Source organism: Nerophis lumbriciformis, linkage group LG20 (genome assembly GCF_033978685.3).
Source record: "Nerophis lumbriciformis linkage group LG20, RoL_Nlum_v2.1, whole genome shotgun sequence".
Classification (NCBI taxonomy): Eukaryota; Metazoa; Chordata; class Actinopteri; order Syngnathiformes; family Syngnathidae; genus Nerophis; species Nerophis lumbriciformis.
In genome coordinates this window covers 33,688,632-33,707,149 of record NC_084567.2, presented here as the reverse complement: position 1 = coordinate 33,707,149, position 18,518 = coordinate 33,688,632, and the positions used below count along the sequence as shown (strand labels likewise).

The 18,518-nt window shown below is 40.0% G+C and overlaps 1 protein-coding gene across 3 annotated transcripts in view; it reads right to left on the bottom strand.

Annotated features, from left to right (window-relative positions):
• Positions 1-3,353: 3,353 nt before the first annotated feature.
• Positions 3,354-18,518, bottom strand: part of st8sia3 (ST8 alpha-N-acetyl-neuraminide alpha-2,8-sialyltransferase 3) — a 144,676-nt gene continuing 129,511 nt past the window's right edge. For all 3 annotated transcript variants that reach the window (XM_061980839.2, XM_061980836.2, XM_061980838.2), the window contains 3 exons: positions 17,565-17,684; positions 14,446-15,003; positions 3,354-4,027 (listed from right to left, as the gene is read on the bottom strand). In XM_061980839.2, the coding sequence (XP_061836823.2) occupies positions 3,745-4,027; positions 14,446-15,003; positions 17,565-17,684 (961 nt within the window). In that variant the 3' untranslated portion in view covers positions 3,354-3,744. The remainder of the gene's footprint in view (positions 4,028-14,445; positions 15,004-17,564; positions 17,685-18,518) is intronic.

Below are 18,518 nucleotides of genomic sequence, written 5' to 3'. Positions count from 1 at the left end.
TATGGAAAAAAATGCCAACATGGCACTGCCATATTTATTGTTGAAGTCACAAAGTGCATTATTTTTTAGGGTTTTAGGGTTGCTGGGGGTGTATATTGTAGCGTCCCGGAAGAGTTAGTGCTGCAAGGGGTTCTGGGTATTTGTTCTGTTGTCTTTATGTTGTGTTACGGTGCAGATGTTCTCCTGAAATGTGTTTGTCATTCTTGTTTGGTGTGGGTTCACAGTGTGGCGCATATTTGTAACAGTGTTAAAGTTGTCTATACGGCCACCCTCAGTGTGACCTGTATGGCTTTTGACCAAGTATGCGTTTTCATTCACTTGTGTGTGTGACTGGGCCGGCACGCAAAGGCAGTGCCTTTAAGGTTTATTGGTGCTCTGTACTTCTCCCTACGTCCGTGCACACAGCGGCGTTTTAAAAAGTCATACATTTTACTTTTTGAAACAGATACCGATAATTTTGAAACCGATACCGATAATTTCCGATCTTACATTTTAAAGCATTTATCGGCCAATAATAATCGGACATCCCCAAATAATTTTTAAAACAGATTAATAACACTTTAGATTTTTGATTAATAATGATAAGTCAGAGTACATTGCTTTCTTACATAATTGAGATTAATTTTAAAAATAAGGCCCGAATAGTTTGACAGAAATCGACTTTATTGTCAGAATGTCATACATGAACATTTTAAACATGTTTTACTTCAATGGACATCATGTTTTGCTTAAAACCTGGTAACAGTACTAACTAAAGCAAAGTCTGAGTTTATTTTAAAGCCAAATTTGCCTCAATGATCTTTGCATTGACCCGATCACTGGCTCTGTAACACCACACACCTTTCAGGTAACCACCATAATTATTATAATTCATCTGTATTTATACATGACTAATGCAATGATTATTTTGTGATTAATCGCATTGCCATTTCTAATATAAAGCAGTGTAAAGTTCTTACTTATATCTGTCAGTAGACTAGCTATCAAGGCGCTAAAAACTGTAGTGAGTTTACATAATTCTAATTCTAACTTTAGTTATTAGAGGGTTCCGGTCGGACGGTTTTTCACGGGACACATTTCCGGTTTTGTTGTTGCATTATTGAGCCACGGATGAGGAGATGCTGCTCCGTTATTGATTTAAGTAAAGTCTGAATGTCATTAAAACAGTTAGCTCCATCTTTTGACACTTCTTCCACTCCCGTCCTTGCACGCTACACCGCTACAACAAAGATGACGGACAAAAGACGCTGTCGAAAATGAGCCACGTAGGTAAGATCGCCCACAAAACGGCGCATCCTGAAGAGACGCTCAGAAAGCTACTTGAAAAGGGTCTGTAAAACATCATCTATGCAACACTTTCACCAAAGAACCACCATTGCATGTTATGTAGACCAGTGTTTTTTAACCACTGTGGGATACAGTCTGGTGTGCCGTGGGAAATTATCTAATTTCACCTATTTGGGTTAAAAATATATTTTGCAATCCAGTAATTATAGTCCGCAAATGATGTGTTGTTGTTGAGTGTCGGTGCTGTCTAGAGCTCTGCAGAGTAATCGTGTAATACTCTTCCATATCAGTAGGTGGCAGCCGGAAGCTAATTGCTTTGTATATGTCGGAGGTAAAAAGGTATCTTAATGCTTGAACCAAAAATAAACAAAAGGTGAGTGCCCCTAAGAAAAGGCATTGAAGCTTAGGGAAGGCTATGCGGAACGAAACTAAAACTGAACTGGCGAAAAGTAAACAAAAACAGAATGCTGGACGACAGCAAAGACTTACTGTGGAGCAAAGATGGCGTCCATAATGTACACCCGAACACGACATGACAATCAACAATGTCATGCACGGTTGGTTATGGTTTAAAGTCATATCCAACAATTGCCGACAACGACTTTTTACTGTCAACTGAGTTTCGTTTTTTAAAAGGGAACATTATCACCAGACCTATGTAAGCGTCAATATATACCTTGATGTTGCAGAAAAAAGACCATATATTTTTTTTACCGATTTCCGAACTCTAAATGGGTGAATTTTGGCGAATTAAACGCCTTTCTTATATTCACTCTCGGAGCGATGACGTCACAACGTGACATCACATCGGGAAGCAATCCGCCATTTTCTCAAACACCGAGTCAAATCAGCTCTGTTATTTTTCCAACTGTTTTCTGTACCTTGGAGACATCATGCCTCGTCGGTGTGTTGTCGGAGGGTGTAACAACACGAACAGGGACGGATTCAAGTTGCACCAGTGGCCCAAAGATGCGAAAGTGGCAAGAAATTGGACGTTTGTTCCGCACACTTTACCGACGAAAGCTATGCTACGACAGAGATGGCAAGAATGTGTGGATATCCTGCGACACTCAAAGCAGATGCATTTCCAACGATAAAGTCAAAGAAATCTGCCGCCAGACCCCCATTGAATCTGCCGGAGTGTGTGAGCAATTCAGGGACAAAGGACCTCGGTAGCACGGCAAGCATTGGCGGCAGTTTGTTCCCGCAGACGAGCGAGCTAAACCCCCTGGATGTCTTGGCTCACACCGACCCTAGCCTCCCTGGCCTGCTGACATCAACTCCAAAACTGGACAGATCAGCTTTCAGGAAAAGAGAGCGGATGAGGGTATGTCTACAGAATATATTAATTGATGAAAATTGGGCTGTCTGCACTCTCAAAGTGCATGTTGTTGCCAAATGTATTTCATATGCTGTAAACCTAGTTCATAGTTGTTAGTTTCCTTTAATGCCAAACAAACACATACCAATCGTTGGTTAGAAGGCGATCGCCGAATTCGTCCTCGCTTTCTCCCGTGTCGCTGGCTGTCGTGTCGTTTTCGTCGGTTTCGCTTGCATACGGTTCAAACCGATATGGCTCAATAGCTTCAGTTTCTTCTTCAATTTGGTTTTCGCTACCTGCCTCCACACTACAACCATCCGTTTCAATACATGCGTAATCTGTTGAATCGCTTAAGCCGCTGAAATCCGAGTTTGAATCCGAGCTAATGTCGCTATAACTTGCTGTTCTTTCCGCCATGTTTGTTTGTGTTGGCTTCACTATGTGACGTCACAGGAAAATGGACGGGTGTTTATAACGATGATTAAAATCAGGCACTTTGAAGCTTTTTTTAGGGATATTGCGTGATGGGTAAAATTTTTAAAAAAACTTCGAAAAATATAATAAGCCACTGGAAACTGATTTTTAATGGTTTTAACCATTCTGAAATTGTGATAATGTTCCCTTTTAATGATTTCTGCTGGTGGTGTGCCTCCGGATTTTTTCAAGGCAAAAAAATGTGCCTTGGCTCAAAAAAGGTTGAAAAACACTGATGTAGACCACAAGGAAATGTTTTAAATTTAGAAAACAATCATAATATGACCCCTTTAATGCGCCCTATGGTCCGAAAAATACGGTAAGTTCACTTTGAACGAGTTACAACAAGCAATATTGGGTGGAATGGCCCTTTAGGTCCAACATTTGAACAAAAAGACCATGCACTCTAGTTTTTAGGTTAGGTTGTCGCGTCAACATTAAGACACCATCAGGCAACATACCTGGTTGGCTCCAACATCTGCAATCCTTGTGTGCCTGGACTGACTTGACACAGCTTGATAGCTTTCGGAAACAGCAATCTCGTGCTAAAACAGTAAACTGTACTGCCAAGATCACACTGTTGTGAAAAGCACACGTATTAGTGACCATACCCCATGGAAGATCGCAAGCGAGATAGTCCAGCCGCTCCCGCGGTCTCACGTCTAAGCGCAGTGGGAGAGGCTGAGCTTCAGCAGTCCCTCGGTGTGCATCTTATAGAGGAGTTTGAACTCGGCAGGGAGCTGATGCGCCTCCTGCCATTTGGTGGTGAACTTGGTGCCCTTCTTGTCGTAGTAGTGGTACGGCAGCTCCCTCCCCGTGTTGGGGTCCCATCCGAAGGGCCAGAAGCCGTACAGGTGGATCTGGTCGCAGACCGAAGACGCCAGCGTGTACATCAGGATCCCGGTGCTCAGGCGCTTTGGCGACAGTTGTTTGGTTTTCCAGTAGCTGCAGCCAGAGAATTGTACATTAGAATATAGAACACAACGTAAAATAATGTGGCAAGATAGGTATCATTTTTGCTATTATTTTGGCTTTATGATGTCATTTGTCATTATTCACATGTGATAATTGGCTTATTTTAAGCATTGACAACTGCATTAGCTCCGTGTTTGTACTATTGTGTCTAGAGATGTCCGATAATGGCTTTTTTGTCGCTATCCGATATTCCCATATTGTCCAACTCTTAATTACCGATTCCGATACCAACCGATACCGATATATACAGTCGTCGAATTAACACATTATTATGCCTAATTTTGTTGTGATGCATTAAACCAGTGTTTTTCAACCTTTTTTGAGCCAAGGCACATTTTTTTCATTGAAAAAATGCAGAGGCACACCACCAGCAGAAATCATTAAAAAATGAAACTCAGCAGCCGATATTGACAGTATAAAGTCGTCGCAATTGTTGGATATGACTTTAAACCAAAACCAAGCATGCATCACTATAGCTCTTGTCTCAAAGTAGGTGTACTGACACGACCTGTCACATCATGCTGTGACTTATTTTGAATTTTTTGCTGTTTTTCTGTGTGTAGTGTTTTAGTTCTTGTCTTGCGCTCCTATTTTGGTGGCTTTTTCTCTTTATTTGGTATTTTCCTGTAGCAGTTTCATGTCTTCCTTGACCGTTATTCCCCACACCTGCTTTGTTTTAGCAATCAAGAATATTTCAGTTGTTTTTATCCTTCTTTGTGGGGACATTGTTGATTGTCATGCCATGTTCGGATGTACGTTGTGGACGCCGTCTCTGCTCCACAGTAAGTCTTTGCTGTCGTCCAGCATTCTGTTTTTGTTTACTTTGTAGCCAGTTCAGTTTTAGTTTCGTTCTGCATAGCCTTCCCTAAGCTTCAATGCCTTTTCTTAGGGGCACTCACATTTTGTTTATTTGTGGTTTAAGCATTAGATAACTTTTTACCTGCACGCTTCCTCCCGCTGTTTCCGACATCTACAAAGCAATTAGCTACCAGCTGATACTTTACTGATATGGAATAGTACTACACGGTTAATCTGCCGATCTCCAGACAGTGCAGACACTCAACAAAGGCACATTATTTGCGGATTATAATTACTGGTTTGCAAAAAATATTTTTAACCCAAATAGGTGAAATTAGATCATCTCCCACGGCACACCAGATTGTATCTCATGGCACACTAGTGTGCCGCGGCACAGTGGTTGAAAAACACTGCATTAAACAATGTAACAAGGTTTTCCAAAATAAATCAATTCAAGTTACAGGAAAAAAATGCCATATTTATTATTGAAATCACAAAATGCATTATTTTTTTAACATGCCTCAAAACAGCAGCTTGGAATTTGGGACATGCTCTCCCTGAGAGAGCATGAGGAGGTTGAGGTGTTGAGGGGTGGGGTGGGGGGTGTATATTGTAGCGTCCCGGAAGAAATAGTGCTGCAAGGGGTTCTGGGTATTTGTTCTGTTGTTTTACGGTGCGGATGTTCTCCCGAAATGTGTTTGTCATTCTTGTTTGGTGTGGGTTCACTGTGTGGCGCATATTTGTAACAGTGTTAAAGTTGTTTATACGGCCACCCTCAGTGTGACCTGTATGGCTGTTGACCAAGTACGCCTTGCATTCACTTGTGTGTGTGAAAAGCCGTAGATATTATGTGACTGGGCCGGCACGCAAAGGCAGTGCCTTTAAGGTTTATTGGCGCTCTGTACTTCTCCCTACGTCCGTGTACTCAGCGGTGTTTTAAAAAGTCATAAATTTTTATTTTTGAAACCGATACCGATCATTTCCGATATTACATTTTAAAGCATTTATCAGCCGATAATATCGGCAGTCCGATATTATCGGACATCCCTAATTGTGTCAAATATATTATGCTGAAACCCGAAACTGAAACTCACATCAACATAAACAGTTGTCAACATAACTAAAATGTATATGAGCCATTGCTTACACCACAGGTGTCAAAATCAAGGCCCAGGGGCCAGATTTGGCCCGCCACGTCATTTAACGCGGCCCGCGAAAGCCCTGGAATAATATGAGTCAATAAAGCATGTTATCATTTACTAAATGTAATCTTTTTATGGTGACAGACAGCATACTTGCCAACCTTGACACCTCCGATTTCGGGAGGTGGGGGGTTGGGGGTGGGGCGGGGCGTGGTTGGGGGCGTGGTTAAGAGGGGAGGAGTATATTGACAGCTAGAGTTCACCAAGTCAAGTATTTCATACATATATATATATATATATATATATATATATATATCTACATCCTGAAAATATGCAAACAAAACAGTGTTTGGATAATTGATACTTCAAACTTGCATAAATAAATATTAAGGAATATAACATAACTTGGCTTCTGAGAGCTTCAAAATGTAATGAATAAAGTGCTAAAGTTGTTGATAAACAAGCAATTATTTTAATAATTAAATATCGTCATTTTAAATGAATTATTATGATAATTTAAAATTAATTATTTCAAATATGTTTATTTTAATGTATAATTCTATGGCTAGATGTAATAAGGAGTCAGAAAAAAACAATACAATTAATTTTGATGTTTTTAGCAAAATATAGTAAAAATGTATTTATTTTTTTAAATTTTTATTAATAAATATATTTATTTTTAGGTAAGATAAACATAATAATCCAATTTATCTCTAGTCTGGATGATTTAGTTCTTGTCACCCTGTTGTAAAGGCTGTCCTCACTCAGGTCCGCATGGAGCTGGAGGGGGCATGGCCTCCAGCTCCGGCTGAAAACCGGGAGATTTTCGGGAGAAAATTTGTCCCGGGAGGTTTTCGGGAGAGGCGCTGAATTTCGGGAGTCTCCCGGAAAATTCGGGAGGGTTGGCAAGTATGACAGACAGAAATACATGTATTGCATGCTATTGAGTATATGTTAAACTTTATTATCTAATAGTGCAACAAATATAATACTATCATTAATTTCAAACTTTTTAAAATTAAAACAAAATAAATATCTGCTTGAGTTATATATCAAAGCAAGTTATTCATCAAATTGTACACGATAGAAATGACAATAGATTTTACAGTTAAAAAAAACTATTTGTACTTTTCCATTTACAGTAATATGCTGTAAAAACCATCGCAAATTTTACGGTGACGAAACATCCCAGTGCACGTCTCCCCTGCGTTCCCTCAGCTGCCAGTTTTTTTGTTTTTGTTTTTTTTTAATTGAAAAATCTATGTTCTTTTTACAGTGTATGTAATACAAATATAATAATGAAATGCATAGCAGTGTTGGCGTTAATACACTTTTTGTGTCTTTTTACGCATTGAAATCAGAAAGGACGCAAGTTTCCGGAAGTCCACGCGTCCCTTGGACGTGGATTTATTTTTTATTTTTTTACCGCCCAGTTTGCTTGTTTTTTTTTTATCGATTATCGTTTTCCGCTGGTGTTTTGTTTTGTTTATATTTGCCGGGTCAAATTATTAATTAGCAGTTTTATCTGGCAATTTCAACATTGCCAAATTTGTCAATCAAAACTACAACAAAGATGCACCTTACACTCAAACAGGATGATGTGTAATAAGTACAGTATAAACACAAAATACAAGACTGGCACATTCAACTTAATGGCAAAGACTACTTCCTGCTTATAAGGAATGCATAAAATGGAACACAAACTTAAGAGTGCCTCCACTTAAAAGTGTTCTGAGATAAGATCTGTCTCTCGGCTAATATGGTATTGTTTTTCATACAATATTTCTTATTTATTCAAAAGCTTTTTAAAAAAAATGTTTTTAAAGGATGTTACATGTTAAAATTGTGCTGTTTTGTACCTGCAAATGAGACTAAAAGTGATAGAAAACAAGATACAACGAATGACTAGGATACAGTCCATTAAAGATGTTGCTTAAGCACTTCCAATAAAAAAACACATGTGTTATTCGTGCTGATATTGATATTTGATCTGCCGTTTCTTTTCTGCTCTGCCTCCCTCTCCTGCGTGGAGAGGTTATAAGGTGACCACAGATGAGACGCTAGCTGTCCAAAGTCGAGACCCAGGGTGGACCACTCATCTGTGCATCAGTTGGGGACGTCTCTGCGCTGCTGACTTGTCTCCACTCAAGATTATCTCCTGCTGGCCCCACTATGGACTGGACTCTCACAATATTATGTTAGATCCACTACGGACTGGACTCTCACATTATCATGTTAGATCCACTATGGACTGGACTCTCACACTATTATGTTAGATCCACTATGGACTGGACTCTCACACTATTATATTAGATCCACTACGGACTGGACTCTCACACTATTATGTTAGATCCACTATGGAATTGACTCTCACACTATTATGTTAGATCCACTATGGACTGGACTCTCACACTATTATGTTAGATCCACTATGGACTGGACTCTCACACTATTATGTTAGATCCACTATGGACTGGACTCTCACACTATTATGTTAGATCCACTATGGACTGAACTCTGACACTATTATGTTAGATCCACTATGGACTGGACTCTCCCAATATTATGCTGGATCCACTATGGACTGGACTTTCACAATATTATGTTAGATCCACTATGGACTGGACTCTCCCACTATTATATTAGATCTATTATGGACTGGACTCTCACTATTATGTTAGATCGACTATGGACTGGACTCTCACTATTATGTTAGATCCACTATGGACTGGACTCTCCCAATATTATGTTAGATCCACTATGGACTGGACTCTCACAATATTATGTTTGATCCACTACGGACTGGACTCTCCCAATATTATGCTGGATCCACTATGGACTAGACTTTCACAATATTATGTTAGATCCACTATGGACTGAACTCTCCCACTATTATATTAGATCTACTATGGACTGGACTCTCACTATTATGTTAAATTTAATATGGACTGGACTCTCACACTATTATATTAGATCTACTATGGACTGGACTCTCACCCTTATGCTAGATCCACTATGGACTGGACTCTCCCACTATTATATTAGATCTACTATGGACTGGACTCACACTATTATGTTAGATCCAATATGGACTGAACTCTCCCACTATTATATTACATCTACTATGGACTGGACTCTCACTATTATATTAGATCTACTATGGACTGGACTCACACTATTATGTTAGATCCAATATGGACTGAACTCTCCCACTATTATATTACATCTACTATGGACTGGACTCTCACTATTATGTTAGATCCACTATGGACTGGACTCTCACACTATTATGTTAGATCCACTATGGACTGGACTCTACCAATATTATGTTAGATCCACTATGGACTGGACTCTCACAATATTATGTTTGATCCACTACGGACTGGACTCTCTTAATATTATGCTGGATCCACTATGGACTGGACTTTCACAATATTATGTTAGATCCACTATGGACTGGACTCTCCCACTATTATATTAGATCTACTATGGACTGGACTCTCACTATTATGTTAGATTCAATATGGACTGGACTCTCACACTATTATATTAGATCTACTATGGACTGGACTCTCACACTATTATATTAGATCTACTATGGACTGGACTCTCACCCTTATGTTAGATCCACTATGGACTGGACTTTCCCACTATTATATTAGATCTACTATGGACTGGACTCACACTATTATGTTAGATCCAATATGGACTGGACTCTCCCACTGATGTGGGATCTGAGCAGAGGATGTCATTGTGGCTTGTGCAGCCCTTTGAGACACTCGTGATTTCGGGCTATAAATAAATAAAGTTTGATTGATTGAAACTTTGCTATTGTATCAGATCGATATAGACGAATAGGGCTGCAATATTGGAAAACATCTACTTTTAGGTAATACGCTAGACCAGGACTGTCAAAATAAAAACTTGATATATGATTTATTTAATGAAATAATTTCCATGCATTATTTATCAGATGAATCAGAGTTCTTAGTAAAAAAAAAAAAAAAAAGGCAACCCCTGATGTCTTCAGTCACACCCAACACTGCAGAGTTGGAGGGGAGCCTCTTCAAACTGGCCCCAACAAAAGGCGCTCTGCGAGTGGCCGAGGTGCTGAAAGCCGCCTGAGCTGCTTAAAGTGGGGTAATACTTCCCCAGCAGGTAGACTTAATGGGCTTGCTGAAGATTAGGCTACTGTAAGACTGACCCATTCTGCTCGTACAACACTAAGCAGCAGACTTAAATCCCTCTCTGCACAGTTTCAGCTCGGTGCCATACCTTCCACTAAATAGTAGTTTCCTTTTTAATCTGGCTTTAGACTTTAAATCTGTTCTTTTCGGGCACACACACACACACACACACACAATACAGCTGTGTGGCAGTTTCAGATTGTAAAGTCAAAAATAAGGATGGTGGTCTGCAGGTGTTAAAAAAATACAATGTTGAAATACAATGATGTTAATTAGAAATAATGACAAATTCCATCAGAGCGTAAGGATTTTTTTTTACATGATTAAGTTGTCAGTAGAGATGTCCGATAATGGCTTTTTGCCGATATCCGATATTGTCCAACTCTTAATTACCGATTCCGATATCAACCGATACCGATATATACAGTCGTGGAATTAACACATTATTATGCCTAATTTTGTTGTGATGCCCCGCTGGATGCATGAAACAATGTAACAAGGTTTTCCAAAATAAATCAACTCAAGTTATGGAAAAAAAAATGCCAACATGGCACTGCCATATTTATTATTGAAGTCACAAAGTGCATCATTTTTTTTAACATGCCTCAAAAGAGCAGCTTGGAATTTGGGACATGATCTCCCTGAGAGAGCATGAGGAGGTTGAGGTGGGCGGGTTTGAGGTGGGGGGTATGGGGTAGCGGGGGGTGTATATTGTAGCGTCCCGGAGGAGTTAGTGCTGCAAGGGGTTCTGGGTATTTGTTCTGTTGTGTTTATGTTGTGTTACGGTGCGGATGTTCTCCCGGAATGTGTTTGCCATTCTTGTTTGGTGTGGGTTCACAGTGTGGCGCATATTTGTAACAGTGTTAAAGTTGTTTAGATGGCCACCCTCAGCCGATATTGACAATAAAATGTTTTCGAACCATAACAACCATGCTTCACTATAACTCTTGTCTCAAAGTAAGTGTACTGTCACAACCTGTCACATCACGCCGTGACTTATTTTGTGGTTTTTGACGTTTTTTTCTGTGTGTCGTGTTTTAGTTCTTGTCTTGCGATCCTATTTCGGTGGCTTTTCCTGTTTTGTTGGTGTTTTCCTGTAGCAGTTTCATGTCTTCCTTGAACGCTATTCCCCGCACCTGCTTTTTTTTGGCAATCAAAACTATTCAAGTTGTGCGGACGCTATCCTTCTCTGTGGGGACATTGTTGATTGTCATGTCATGTACGGATGCACTTTGTGGACGCCGTTTGCTCCCCGCGCTGTAAGTCTTTGCTGTCGTCCAGCATTCTGTTTTTGTTTACTTTGCAGCAAGTTCAGTTTTAGTTGAATTTTGCATAGCCTTCCCTAAGCTTCAATGCCTTTTCTTAGCGGCACTTGCCTTTTGTTTATTTTTGGTTCAAGCGTTACATACCTTTTTACCTGCACACTGCCTCCCGCTGTCGGCTGCATACTGTGATCAGGACAAACCATGTTCCCGACATCTACAAAGCAATTAGCTACCTGCTGCCACCTACTGATATGGAAGAGTATTACACGGTTACTCTGCCGAGCTCTAGACAGCACAGACACTCAACAACGGCACATTATTTGCGGATTATAATTACTGGTTTGCAAAAAATATTTTTAACCCAATTAGGAGAAATTATATAATCTCCCACGGCACACCAGACTGTATCTCCACACTAGTGTGCCGTGGCACAGTGGTTGAAACACACTGACATATACAGTAACTGGAATATCATTCAGTATTAAAGGATTGTTGGCTTTTGCTTCTCTCAATGAACCGCAGCTCCGCCATTGCCGGCAGCACTCCTGCATGACTGCCGCTCACTTGTGTTGAGACTATAATGGCTGTGTGCCGAGTCCTTTTCAGTGTGATAGTGAATATACACTAGGGGTGTAACCGTACACAAACATATCGGTTCGGTACATACCTCGGTTTAGAGGTCACGGTTCGGTTCATTTTCGGTACAGTAAGAAAACAACAAAATATACATTTTTTGGTTATTTATTTACCAAATTTGTAAACAATGGCTTTATCCTTTTAACATTGGGAACACTATAATAATTCTGCCCACGTTAATCAACATTAAACTGCCTTAAGTTGTTGCTCAGATTAAATAAAGTGACAAAACTTTTCTTCTACATATAAAAAGTGCAACATTAAACAGTTCCAAGTCAACTCATCATGCTTAATTTATTACAGCACTTGGGAAGCCTGTAGTTGATTTTTATTATGCAAATGCTATATTTTTATCAACATGTGATAGCAGGGACCCTGCCATTCAAAACTAGGCTGCTGCATTTCTAATGATTAATGTAACTATAGCTGAAAAAAAATGGTACAATAGCAATAGGAGAGACTATTCATCCCTGAACACCGTGGAGTTCATGTAGGCTTAATGATGCAGTTACATTATTATATCAACTCTCAGAGACAGAAACTCTTCATTTAACATAATGTCCTTTTTTTCTGCTTCAACACAGCTCAATCCACACAGAAAAAGGTAAAGGTAAATAACAGAGACAGGGCTTTGCTGTCCGTAACACACACACACACACCGCAAAATGAGCTAACGTTACGCTAAAAGCGAATTAGCCTTCACCTCAAGCCAAAACTGCGAGCAAGCTGAACTGCCTTTTAAATTTCTAGAAAGTCAACGGGCTCATAGTGATGTTACTAGTAGTTGACTGGGAGGTGTTTATAATAATTTGGGTAGAGTCCGCAGCCTGATGATTACCTGCTAAACGCTAAGCACTGACTACATGCGCTCTGAATACGCACTGCTGATTGGCTGTTACCGCTGTGGTTGTAACCAATCAGATGGTTGTGTGGGTGGGACAATGCTGGGTGCTGTGTAGAGGACTGACAGAGACAGAGGCAGAAGGAAGCGGAGGCGGCTACTTAATATGTTTGTGTGGAAACTCGTTTGCTACACAAGAACTGAACCGAAACCCCCGTACCGAAACGGTTCAATACAAATACACGTACCGTTACACCCCTAATATACACACATACCTGCCAACTTTTGAAATCAGAAAAACCTAGTAGCCAGGGTCCATTATTAGCATTCAGACAGGTTAAAATGTTGCTAAAACCATCACTTTTCTATCAGTCACAGTGACTTTTCAAAACAAAAATATTACAGCAAAATACTGCAGCATTATCGGCAGCAAAGCAAACCAAATTCTGCCAAGGAATTTCGTTTGAGTCTATTTCTTCCGCGAGTATTTTGTAAATGTTTTCGCCTGTGGAAGCCGTATTGCATTCCCTCAAAGACAGAAGTACTGACAATACTTTTCCAATGTCGTCATCGAAATATCGAACACAAATGGGGTACAGTTTTACATCGTCATAATCGGTGCTGCCGTCAGTCGACATGCTAAATGGTTCCGTCTTCATGACATCGGCGATACTTTTTGAGGATTCTGTTCCAAGACACTGAATAATGTTTGATGTTTTGGTTCGACCACATCCATATTTTTTGGCGATTTTCGAGTCGGGAAACATTTTCCGAAATAACTGTCCCATGTGATCAGCCAGTGCGATTGGAAGTCCATGCTCAATTATTGCCTCCGTAAATAAAACTTCGGCATTTATCACATCCAAAGAATCTGTTTGGGCGACGAAAAATGTTGAAAGTTTTCCACTTGTATCGCTAGCAACGGCATTAGACTTGTGTTTTTTTGTCCCAACGTGGTCTTTTACATCGCTAATTCCTCCGTGTCCGATCGAAAAATCTTGTCTGCACAAGGTGCAATTCGCGTAGTTTTCACCCTTTTTGGAACGGATAATTATTCCCGGATAGGCTTTTGAATATTCTTCACGGAATGACTGCAGTTTTCTTTTCGGTTTAAGACTCGTTTGCGATTTTTCTCCGGCTGATTTCATGATCGTTCGCTCGTTTGGAAACAATGGCAACTGGTGCCTCGTGCTTGGCAGCGGTGCTATAAATAGCCTGGCGCATGGCATTCGGAATGGCTTGATAGGAAGTTACGGGAAGCAGTGTTGATTGTCATTGTTGTTACGCGATTTGGTGAATAAAACTTTTAAAAAAAATTATTTTTTTTATTAATGAAAAACCGTATTTTTTATCACTGCAACCGTAACCCGGAATAGGTTGATGAAAACCGTACTAATTACAGGAAAACCGGAGTAGTTGGCAGGTATGTACACACACCGCTGTGCAAAGTACACGGACTACTTCGAAGAACATGCAAGTTGAGGTAGTATTGTGCCTTGAGTGGGTGTGCATGTCTTACTTGTTTATGTGCTGCATGATGTTTCCAGGCCAGGCCAGCTGGACCTTCAGCTGACCCCGATGTTCCACGAAGAAGTCCACCAGTGTCCTGGTCACGGTGGCTGATGTGTGGAAGAAGAACGCCGGGATCCACAGAATGGCACCGTCCAGCTTCTTCAAGCTCAGGAAGAAGTTATTCCTATCCTGCACCGTCAATAAGTTGTTGTAGTATTTTTCTAAGATACTGGGGTTGAAAGTTGTCATGTTGGTGCGCCGTCCAACATCCCTCTTAAATAGCTCTGTGGGGGCAAAGTTGCAGCGGAAGACAAAGTCGAACTTCTCAATCTGGGCGCCGCATCGCGAGCCGGTGAGGATGCCGCTGTTGCCCACGATCGCGCAGACGTTGTAGCGCTTGTTAAGAACGGGCGAAACCTCCGGGAGGAGAGAGCGGAAGTTCTCGCCGATGGCGTAGACGTATTTGTGGCTGGAGTAGTCGTAGTGCATCAGCTGGCCGACGCGGACTGAGTTGTGTGTCAGGGAGAAGTTGTGAGGAATGTCGATGTACTGAGAGATCTCCTTCCTGAAAGAGAAGCAATAATCATTGTCAGCCGCATCTTCAATAGCCATTTTTCCATTGGAAATCTCCAATGCTTATTTGCACACACTGCAAAAACTGAAATCTAAGTAAGATTAAATATCTCAAATTAGGGTTATATTTGCTTATTTTCTGTCTGATAAGATAATTCTTCTCACTAAGCAGATTTTATGTTAGAGTGTTTTACTTGTTTTAAGGGTTTTGGTCCTAACGTATTTTTCGGACTATAATTCACAGTTTTTTTCATAGTTTGGCCGACTTATACTCAGGAGCGACTTATGTGTGAAATTATTAAAGGGGAACATTATCACCAGACCTATGTAAGCGTCAATATATACCTTGATGTTGCAGAAAAAAGACCATATATTTTTTTAACCGATTTCCGAACTCTAAATGGGTGAATTTTGGCGAATTAAACGCCTTTCTAATATTCGCTCTCGGAGCGATGACGTCACAACGTGGCGTCACATCGGGAAGCAATCCATTTTCTCAAACACCGAGTCAAATCAGCTCTGTTATTTTCCGTTTTTCGACTGTTTTCCGTACCTTGGAGACATCATGCCTCGTCGGTGTGTTGTCGGAGGGTGTAACAACACGAACAGGGACGGATTCAAGTTGCACCAGTGGCCCAAAGATGCGAAAGTGGCAAGAAATTGGACGTTTGTTACGCACACTTTACCGACGAAAGCTATGCTACGACAGAGATGGCAAGAATGTGTGGATATCCTGCGACACTCAAAGCAGATGCATTTCCAACGATAAAGTCAAAGAAATCTGCCGCCAGACCCCCATTGAGTCTGCCGGAGTGTGTGAGCAATTCAGGGACAAAGGACCTCGGTAGCACGGCAAGCAATGGCGGCAGTTTGTTCCCGCAGACGAGCGAGCTAAACCCCCTATCGACCCTAGCTTCCTTGGCCTGCTGACATCAACTCCAAACCTGGACAGATCAGTTTTCAGGAAAATAGCGCGGATGAGGGTATGTCTACAGAATATATTAATTGATGAAAATTGGGCTGTCTGCACTCTCAAAGTGCATGTTGTTGCCAAATGTATTTCATATGCTGTAAACCTAGTTCATAGTTGTTAGTTTCCTTTAATGCCAAACAAACACATACCAATCGTTGGTTAGAAGGCGATCGCCAAATTCGTCCTCGCTTTCTCCCGTGTCGCTGGCTGTCGTGTCGTTTTCGTCGGTTTCGCTTGCATACGGTTCAAACCGATATGGCTCAGTAGCTTCAGTCTCTTCTTCAATTTTGTTTTCGTTACCTGCCTCCACACTACAACCATCCGTTTCAATACATTCGTAATCTGTTGAATCGCTTAAGCCGCTGAAATCCGAGTCTGAATCCAAGCTAATGTCGCTATAGCTTGCTGTTCTATCCGCCATGTTTGTTTGTATTGGCATCACTATGTGACGTCACAGGAAAATGGACGGGTGTATATAACAATGGTTAAAATCAGGCACTGTGAAGCTTTTTTTAGGGATATATAACGTGATGGGTAAAATTTTGAAAAAAACTTCGAAAAATAAAATAAGCCACTGGGAACTGATTTTTAATGGTTTTAACCCTTCTGAAATTGTGATAATGTTCCCCTTTAACACATTACCGTAAAATATCAAATAATATTATTTATCTCATTCACGTAAGAGATTAGACGTATAAGATTTCATGGGATTTAGCGATTAGGAGTGACAGATTGTTTGGTAAACGTATAGCATGTTCTATATGTTATAATTATTTGAATGACTCTTACCATAATATGTTACGTTAACATACCAGGCACGTTCTCAGTTGGTTATTTATGCCTCATATAACGTACACTTATTCAGCCTGTTGTTCACTATTCTTTATTTATTTTAAATTGCCTTTCAAATGTCTATTCTTGGTGTTGGCTTTTATCAAATAAATTTCCCCCAAAAATGCGACTTATGTTTTTTCCTTCTTTGTTATACATTTTCGGCCGGTGCGACTTATACTCCGGAGCGACTCATGTGACAGAGCTAAAAGTTTGTTTTTTTTCTACCGTAAAATCTATGGTTAATGTTTTCACAGTGTATTATTGGAAATGGATTTTGTTTTGTTTTTTTATAGTAAAATTCTGCCAATTAAGCTGCCAGATTTTTTTTTTAACTGTAAGTCAAAAGTCAAGCAGACAGATATATAATGTAAGTATTTTGTTTAATCTTAACAAAACAAATGTTTGGAATTTATGATAATTTAATACTTGTTGCATTATTTGATAATGTCAAAGTTTAAAATATATGCATTTGTTTTCATTGCATATCTTTTTTCTGGACATTTAGTAAGTACTTTTTTTAAAGAAAATTATTTCCAATGATGTGGCCTTGAGTTTGACACCTGTGTTGTAAGGCATACGCTGCCAAATATATTTATTTTACATACAAGATGTTTTGTAAATAACACACCTTATTATAACATGTGCAAACTTTATTACAAAAAAAAGAAGGTATTTTCCTATTGCTTTAGTTGCTCAATGGAGGTTTGAGATCATCGTTTAGGCAAATGCCTTTTGTAGTAGCTTACCTCTGTTGGGTGAAAGCTGTGCTGTTATACCTCCATTTAGAGGAGTTCTGCAGGTCCTCGCTAAGAGCGTCGACGAGAGGCGTGAAAGCTGGATCCAGATGCTTGAGTGCCAGCTGGGAGCTGCAGTGCATGAGCGAGGAAGAAGGAAGGAGAACAGAGTGTTGACTGTCATTGAAAACGCTTACATTTACATTTGTTTGACAGGATCAATGGAGTCTGTTTCTAATTTTGACTATTTTTTAATTCAATTTGCAAATTAAGTGTATTGGGTCCATTGAAATGTGCTTTAATATATCTATGTTATTATTGGATTAGGACTGTCAAATAATAAAAAACGAATTCATTAGGATTAACCACCATTTGCAACTATGTGTGAAATACGTTCATTTTCAAAGAATTGCATCGTCACAAAGATGAATGACAGGACAATATTACATATATCCCACATGTGCAAACTTTATAACACGCACAAAGTTGATCTACTAAACTCATGCGAGGACTTTCTCTTAAATTAACAAAACAGAGAGCACACAATACTGGGAAGCAACGTTCCCTCTAAGGTGCGCGCCTGTGCAATTGCGCACTGCTCAAGCGTCCTCTGTGCACGGCAAATCTATGCCACGCACCAAATCAAATAAAAAAATAAGCGCATAACAATTTTCGACACACGGACACGACAGAGAAAACAGTTTTCATCATCATTGTTCAAATATTGTAACGTCTGTCGAGACGCTTTGAGGACATGAATTCCATTGATCACTTTACTGAGCAAAACTCTTTATTGTCGGCCATAAACACATCACCAAAACATTAGTAAAAAAATGATATCTAGCAAAAGTGGTCATTTTCTGCAGTGCAAACCAGACCAAAAGCAACTTTGTTATATCAATCGCTCTTTCTCACTTGCGCCAACACATGCACATATGGCACTTAGCCAGTGATGCGTTTACAGCC